This window comes from Telopea speciosissima, chromosome 4 (genome assembly GCF_018873765.1).
Source record: "Telopea speciosissima isolate NSW1024214 ecotype Mountain lineage chromosome 4, Tspe_v1, whole genome shotgun sequence".
NCBI lineage: Eukaryota > Viridiplantae > Streptophyta > Magnoliopsida > Proteales > Proteaceae > Telopea > Telopea speciosissima.
This window is the reverse complement of record NC_057919.1, coordinates 55771500-55780451: the sequence shown is the minus strand read 5'-3', so window position 1 is coordinate 55780451 and position 8952 is coordinate 55771500. Positions and strand designations below refer to the sequence as shown.

The following is an 8952-nucleotide window of genomic DNA, read 5'->3' as shown; positions in this document are numbered from 1 at the left end:
TACGGTCACATGCTAAGGGCAACAGGGGTGTACGCACAAGGTTCACACTTGTATCTGGTATGATTGAGTCATACATTTGATATTTCAATTCATTGTTGTTTGTGTCGCAAATCTCTCTCTTTTCATAGATCAATAGCAGTTCGGGCTGTAGTCCATAGTTGTTGGCTTAACCCAAAAGACCTTAGAGCTACTCAGGCAGGAGGGAAACCTACTAGCCTGGTAAGGAGTCAGATTAGGTTGTTCTCGGCCTCGTTTGAACCTGCGTCAAAGGTTCTGGCACGCCCGCACTATTCGCACCACGTGCGCATCCCCATGTGTGAGCGTTTGGGATTTCTATCACCAACACATAGACATTGAACCCAGGAGCCCAGCAAATGCATGCTTCAAGGCAACTGCCAATGCACCACTCCGGTCCTCAAAAGTCATAAACTGCATCCTAGGGCTGGTCCTTCTTAGTAAACTTCATCCTGGCGGGGACCCTTCTTGGCTGGCTAAGGGTCCTCCTGTAGAAGATCATACCACCCTTAGGCCTCCTCAGTCTCTTGTGAGTGGTGAATTTGACAACAGCACCGTACTCAAAGGTATCTATAGCTTCCCACACAATAAAGAATGGGAAATAAGATGCAGAACTCCAAAATTCACAGGATTAAAGAAATTATGGTTCTTCATATGGATCTATGGTATGATTCAAAGAACTCGAGCCACACAGAACAAATTAACGGAGTTGCTACCGTGCAACTTGTACAAATTCACATGGTTAATACTGCTGAAATATTTAAGGCATCAATAGGCAAACACTAGATATCCGCGGATTGCTACATAGCTTCTAATACTAAACTCATATTAGGAAGCACAAAAAAGAAAACTACTCAAAACACTAGATCCATGCAAAATTCTACACAATAGTTGCAATTTCAGTGAGAAAGTGGATCACTTAGTTCATGAAACGCTTCAACTGAATGACAAGCTTGAGTCCATAAACATTCCTAGATCATAAAATCTTACAATAGGCTGGGCTCCCTAGCAAAGGTTATTAAGACATGATCAAACAATGAAGCAACTTAGGGATCAACGCAGCTTCTATTGTCTCTTCCTACATTTACTACATTGGAGTTTGAAGATCAAATCGAGAATGTTTACCAATTGAGATGCTGAAGAAGATGGAGATATTAAGATGAAGTATCTGGAAATCAATTCATTACCACCTGCATTCTCCTTGTGTGTGGTGATCTGTGATTGCATGGAACAGTTGATATAAGGCATACAGATTACAGAGTATGAAACTGATCTCCCAACAGAAAAAGGGGCTGGGGGAAGGATGAAACTGGAAAAATGCTAGGCCACAAAAAAAAATTTCAGAAGCCATGAGTGGTGTATGAAACTTAATTTCAAGGTACTAGTTCAAGCTTTAGTAGTTTAATTCATGCAAGATTCTACCCAATTCAATCATGACATTTCCCTAAAGATATGTTGGGAGGAGATACTGTACGTAGGCTTTACAAGTAGGATCTAGCTAATCAATCCTACTCATTTCGTCCTTATGATCTAATATTTTGAAACCTTGAAAAACTTGTCTCGTCCAAAATTCTAGTTGAACGAATGGACAAGCAGAGTGGGTAAATGGATTTGAAATAATTAAACATTAAAAAACATACAACAAAAACCAAATGAATCAATCCAGACACCAACTAAATTGGCCGAGTTAATGAATCAAATCCAAGTTCTAAGATCAAGTCAAATATCATTCCAGCTAAATATTTTGTTGATCCCACATGAATTGCCAAACAAAGTTCGAAGACTGTGGCTGGGACTATATTCTAGTCCAACCAATAATCAGAATTCCCCCTATTCTTTTCTCTTTTTTTTTCTTTTTTTTTTTTTGGTCAGTCTCCTATTTTTTCATTTTGAATAATAGATCAAAATTGGCACGGCAATGATATAGAAAGAAACAAGAACATTGCAAGATTCATGTGGTTTGGCAGATCAATGTGGTTTGGCAGATCGTCCATGTTGATGGATAAAATGGCAATTTTATCATCCAAAGAATTAGGTCAGCATGGAGTCCTGACTTCTCACTTCCTCTCTTCCCTATAAAACTTATCTCAATGCTCAGGGACCGTAAAGTGGTTACTCATAAGTTACAAATGACCCAGTTTTTTTTTCTGCTAATTACAGAGCTCCTTATACTAGGAATCCAGTTACTCATAAGTTACAAATGACCCAGTTTTTTTTTTCTCCCAATTACAGAGCTCCTTATACTATGAACCAAGTTGTGGAGAACTGTACAGCGCTACATCGGTATATAGTATTTCCTCCATGATCAGTCACCAAATGAAAAACCAGATACTAATGGCCTTCGGTCAACCTCAATACGTTTCGGTCCTTGATCATGTGATTTTTACAAAACTACACTTCCATCAGTCTGCATGGCAAGGCAACATTGATGTTGTAAATTTTGGGTTCTAAACGATGGTTCTATGGAGGCATTAACTGAAATTTGATCTTTGAGACCGAATAACCAAAGGGGAATCAATTATTCTGATGACAACATATGTAGCCTTAGAATGATAAACATGCATATTCAATTTTCAAGGTACAAATAATAGAAAAGATCCTATAAACCATAAAACATATGGCTTTCATAATGGGATAAATAGTACAAGAAAAAGTAACAAATCCTGTGCCACATTGACATAGTTCATGCTCCAAACCCAATCATAAGAAATGAACATCAAACAGCTTGATATGGCCCAAGGAGCTACCCTCACAAGCTTTGTCATCGAGGTAGACCACCAATGAAGAGAAGAACCTTCAGCTTATTATTGATTTTCACGAAAAGGCCTCGCTGGTCCGCCTGGAGCACAACTTCATTTTGTAGCCTTTTGCTTTAAGAAGTCAATTGGATACACTGAAGCTCCAGGATCACAATTACAACCCCCCTGCTTGAAACCTGTTGATTTCAAATCTTTTAGACACTGAACAGTGGTAACAATCTTGGCTGGACGGGAATCTCCAAGTATAATCCTCAACTTCCAATATCTTTAAGATGGTGATTGGGACCTATTGAAGAGTAGCTAAGCATGAATCTCCAGATTGTAATTTCCTCTTACTTTCATTTCTCTTTCATTTCTTTTTTCGCACTTGTCATCTCTTGTGTCTTCATTTCCTTTTTCTCCAGATTGTTATTTTCTCTTGTGTCTTCATTTAGATGGGATAAGGCTTAGTTTGTTGTTGTTGGTGGGGGTGTTGCAACAACACTTTAACATTTATCCAATTTGACATTAGCTTGAAAGAAATTTGACCACCATCACCAGAAATCACAACATGAGCACTCCCCATCTTTAAAATGGTGAAATCGGTTCGCATCACGAACAACAATCTCTCTGCCCACAATTTGACAAATCAATTTCAGAACCGTATGGCAGTCCCCACAAACACGAAGATTCTTAACCACTCGTATCACCGTGCCAGGAACTGCCTTAAGCAACCCATAAGCCACAGCCAACCTCTCACTATGCCAAAACAGCTGTTGTTCCTTCTCCTGCTCTTCCAAGTTCTGCAGAACAAAGCTCGTATCTGGAACATAACCTCTCCTCTTCATCTCCATGTCCAAATCCTTTAGCAGCCCAACAATCTCTTCTTTGACATGACATGATGTTTCCCCAGCATAGAAAACCTGGCTCTCCTTACCCAAGTCAACCCAACTATATCCAGGCTCTTTTTTAACTGCAATAACTGCCATCAACTTCCTCACCTTGGCCACATAATCCCACATACCGACACTAGCATAGGTGTTGGACAGTAAAATATAGCTTGAAGGCTCTTGTGGATTCAAGGTTAGTAGATGATTAGCAACTCTAATCCCTAATTGGGTATTCCCATAGCGCTTACAAGCACTTAGTAAAGCAGCCCATGTAGCTTCATCAGGATCAAATGGCATGGTTTTGATGAGATTGTCAGCCTCATCAAGATGCCCTGATCGACTAAGAAGATCCAACAAGCAAGTATAATGCTGTAGAGAGGGATTAATTTTGTATTCCTTAATCATGGAATTGAACAAGTGACGACCTTTGTCAACCAGACCAACATGGCTGCAAGCATAAATTAGTCCAACAAATGTGACCTCATTTGGCTTTATTCCTGCCAAGATCATCTCGTCAAAAAGAGTCAATGCTTCCTCAGCTTTCCCATGCTGAGCTGCACCAACTATAATTGTAGTCCAAGAAACCACGTCTCTTTGGTGAATTTTATCAAAGACGTCTTTTGCTGCCAAAATATCGCTGCATTTGGCATACATATCAACGAGTGCATTACTGACAAACACACTTGATTCATAACCAAAGACTACCACTAGACAATGAATCTGTCTCCCTAACTCCAATGCAGCAAAATTTGCAGAAGCACCCACAACACTAGAAAGAACAAAAGGATCAATTATTTGGATTCCTTCTCTCCGCATTCTTACAAAAAGCTTTATCGCATCAAAGCCATCTCCACTCTGCACAATCCCAGAAATCAAAGCTGTCCATGAAAACAAATCTTTCATGGGCATTCTCTGTAAGAGCTTAACAGCCTCCAAACTCCAGCCATATCGAGCATACCCAGAAATCATAGCCGTCCAACAAACAGAATTTTTCCAAGAAATCGAATCAAAAACCCAACGAGCATCTTTTAATAGTCCACACTTAGAATACATATCAACAAGTGACGACTTTACAACATCATCATCGGTGAACGGAGATAAGACAAAGCGGGCATGGACTTGCTTGCCCTGTTTGACAGCACCTAAGCTACCACAAGCTTTAACAATGGTGGCAAAGACGAAATTATCAGGTTGTAATTGATCGAATGCGAACATGTTGCGAAAGATGGACAGGGTCAGGTGGGGGAGATTGGCTTGGTTGTGAGCTGTAAGAATGGAAGCCCACGAAACAGGGTCTCGTTGAGGCAATTCATCGAACAGGCGAAGTGCGGCTTCGAGGAGAGCACACTTGCCATACATATCGATGAGATTGTTGGGTAATGGTTCCCATTGTTCCAGGCCGGTTTTGAGGATTTGGGCATGGAGCTTCTTCCCCTGTAATGGGTTTTGGGTTTTGGCGGAAGCCCGGAGTTGGTGGAGAAAGTGAGAGCACTGCATTCGTTCATTCCAATTTCAGTTTTTTTTTTTTTTGAGAAACCCTAATCACCTTCTAATCCAAATATTCTACCCAAGCTGTTTACCCACGCATGTTGTATGGCAAGCTGCAACCGTCGCCATTTTCTCTTCCTGATAAGAGATTACAGAGCACACGAATATGGCTTTTAAAAAAGAGATGTGAGAAAAAAACAAGAATTTGCTTTCGTTGAGAGTTGACCTCAAGACCTCCCGCTTACTAAACGGAGCTACGAAAGCATAGATGTTTGATAGAGCGTAGTGCTATATTATTTAAATATATTATATTGCCTAACCAGTGGCTTCTTAACGAACAAAGTCATTGAGGTATTATTAAATGGGAAATTTACATATATCACCCCTGAGGTTTGACGAAAAGATATTTTCACCTCCAGTTTTGAAAAATTCTGCGTATCCCCCTGAGATTTGCAAACGGTAATAAATAAGCCCATTCCGTCAGTTCATGACTAACACTGTTAAAAATTTGACTTGAACCGACGGAATTACCCTTCTAAGAAGAAACCAAAAAAAAAAAAAAAAAAACCTGAACTCATCTTCTCCAAACTCTGATTTGTAGAAATCAAGAAGAAAAAATGCGATTTCTAATTCTACTTCTGCTCTACCTGCTCAACAACCCATTTGTTGCCGGGAAACAATCTCATATCCCGGAATACCGAGTTCTGCTCTCCCTGAAATCCGCCATTACAGACGACCCAGGAGCTTCACTCCAGAAATGGAATGTCTCCACACAAGCACGCACCAATTGATGAACATAACAGCAGCCTCCATGATTATGAAGTCAAACCATGTTCAGACTACAGGAATTTGGTGCCTGGGCATGATCAAAAGGACAAAACCTGCAGGCCAAGCTTTAGTTCTTCTGGATCACTTTATTTTGCTTCCTTAACCAGAATTCACAAACATTACTTAAAAACAACAACAATAACAATAAGACCCACTGAGCCACAACATGTAATTTAATCATTCTTCCCTGTAATCCCAACAGTTCTCCCATTAAGCAAAGACTGAAACTATTAAGTAATTACAAGTTACAACCCATTATGGGCATCTACCTGTTCTGCTAAATTTTCAACGAAGAACACACAGAAGGAGACTAGAGACACCCAAAACCCAACCCTGATTAAAGATATATTCAAAAATCAAATTAGAAGAAAGATAAACAAAACAAAACAAAACGCAACTAAGAACAGAGGAGCAGGGAGTGAATCCGAGTGACTCTGTCAAAACTCCCGATGATCCGCCACATCCACGGTTGTGGTGCACGACAATAACTTGCGAAATATTTTGAAAAGTGCAGCACAGGACATCTCCTTCACCTTCCTCATCACCACACACTTCTTCTCACTTCCTCCTTTCCTTTTCTTCTTCTTCTTATTCTTTTGAGTCACTCTGTCTTTCACACCCCCAAAGCAATCTGAAGAGCTTGAAATCAATGGATCTCTCCAACAATATGTTCTTCGGTGAGATTCCAGAATCTTTTGCGGAGCTGAAGAATCTAACGCTGTTGAATTTGTTCAGGAACAAGTTGCACGGCGCGATTCCAGATTTCATTGGTGATTTGCCCGAGTTGGAAGTGTTGCAGCTTTGGGAGAATAATTTTACTGGAAGTATTCCTCAGGGACTTGGAAGGAATGGCAAGCTTCAGCTCCTCGATTTGTCGTCGAACAAGCTGACGGGGATTCTCCCTCCGGATCTCTGTTCTAGAAATCGGCTTGAGACGTTGATCTTATTGGGGAACTTTCTGTACGGTAACATTCCTGAATCAAGTTTAGGGTTAGGGTTTGAGGGTGGAGCAGAGAGTGATGGTGAAGATGGTGATGATTCGGTTCAGGCAAAGAGGTTGAAAAGGAGTGATTGAGTGGCAAACGTTTTAACGAATCAATGGGACGCTGGGGTGGTTGCAACTCATCTTCCCCAATCGATTTTGGAGGAAGATGAGTTGCAGGTTTTGTTTTGTTTTGTTTTTGTTTTTTTTTTTTTTTGGCTTTTTCTTAGAAGGGCAATTCTGTCAGTTCAAGTTTAATTTTTAACAGTGTTAGTCATGAACTGACGGAATGGGCTTATTTGTTACCGTTTGCAAACCTCAGGGGGGTACGCAGAATTTTCCAAAACTGGGGGGTGAAAATATCCTTTCGTCAAACCTCAGGGGTGGTATGTGTAAATTTCCCAAAAAACAAAAACAACTATTTTTATGTAGAGATAGTTAATTTAACAAGAAAAATTTACACATACCACCCCTGAGGTTTGACGCCCCCAGTTTTGGAAAATTCTACGTACCCCCCTGAGGTTTGCAAACGGTAACAAATAAGTCCATTCCGTCAGTTCATGACTAACACTGTTAAAAATTAAACTTGAACTAACGGAATTGCCCTTCTAAGAAGAAACCAAAAAAAAAAAAAAACAAAAACAAAATAAAACAAAACCTGCAACTCATCTTCTCCAAAATCGATTGGGGGAGATGAGTTGCAACCATCCCAGCGCCCCATTGATTCGTTAAAACGTTTGCCACTCAATCACTCCTCTTCAACCTCTTTGCCTGAATCGAATCATCACCATCTTCACCATCACTCTCTGCTCCACCCTCAAACCCTAACCCTAAACTTGATTCAAGAATGTTACCGTACAGAAAGTTCCTCAATAAGATCAGCGTCTCAAGCCGATTTCCAGAACAAAGATCCGGAGGGAGAATCCCCGTCAGCTTGTTCGACGACAAATCGAGGAGCTGAAGCTTGCCATTCCTTCCAAGTCCCTGAGGAATACTTCCAGTAAAATTATTCTCCCAAAGCTACAACACTTCCAACTCGGGCAAATCACCAATGAAATCTGGAATCGCGCCGTGCAACTTGTTCCTGAACAAATTCAACAGCGTTAGATTCTTCAGCTCCGCAAAAGATTCTGGAATCTCACCGAAGAACATATTGTTGGAGAGATCCATTGATTTCAAGCTCTTCAGATTGCTTTGGGGGTGTGAAAGACAGAGTGACTCAAAAGAATAAGAAGAAGAAGAAGAAAAGGAAGGGAGGAAGTGAGAAGAAGTGTGTGGTGATGAGGAAGGTGAAGGAGATGTCCTGTGCTGCACTTTTTAAAATATTTCGCAAGTTATTGTCGTGCACCACAACCGTGGATGTGGCGGATCATCGGCAATTTTGACAGAGTCACTCGGATTCACTCCCTGCTCCTCTGTTCTTAGTTGCGTTTTGTTTTGTTTTGTTTATCTTTCTTCTAATTTGATTTTTGATTATATCTTCAATCAGGGTTGGGTTTTGGGTGTCTCTAGTCTCCTTCTATGTGTTCTTCGTTGAAAATTTAGCAGAACAGGTAGATGCCCATAATGGGTTGTAACTTGTAATTACTTAATAGTTTCAGTCTTTGCTTAATGGGAGAACTGATGGGATTACAGGGAAGAATGATTAAATTAGATGTTGTGGCTCAGTGGGTCTTATTGTTATTGTTGTTGTTTTTAAGTAATGTTTGTGAATTCTGGGTAAGGAAGCAAAATAAAGTGATCCAGAAGAACTAAAGCTTGGCCTGCAGGTTTTGTCCTTTTGATCATGCCCAGGCACCAAATTCCTGTAGTCCGAACATGGTTTGACTTCATAATCATGGAGGCTGCTGTTATGTTCATCAATTGGTGCATGCTTGTGTGGAGACATTCCATTTCTGGAGTGAAGCTCCTGGGTCGTCTGTAATGGCGGATTTTCGGGAGAGCAGAACTCGGTATTCCGGGATATGAGATTGTTTCCCGGCAACAAATGGGTTGTTGAGCAGGTAGAGCA

The 8952-nt window shown here is 40.6% G+C and overlaps 1 protein-coding gene across 1 annotated transcript; it reads right to left on the bottom strand.

Annotated features, from left to right (window-relative positions):
• Nucleotides 1–3254: 3254 nt before the first annotated feature.
• On the bottom strand, nt 3255–5155 carry LOC122657348 (pentatricopeptide repeat-containing protein At4g14050, mitochondrial). The gene has a single exon (XM_043852020.1). The coding sequence runs from the start codon at nt 5138–5140 to the stop codon at nt 3308–3310; it is 1833 nt and encodes a 610-aa protein (XP_043707955.1). The 5' UTR covers nt 5141–5155; the 3' UTR covers nt 3255–3307.
• Between the last annotated feature and the right edge of the window lie 3797 nt (nt 5156–8952).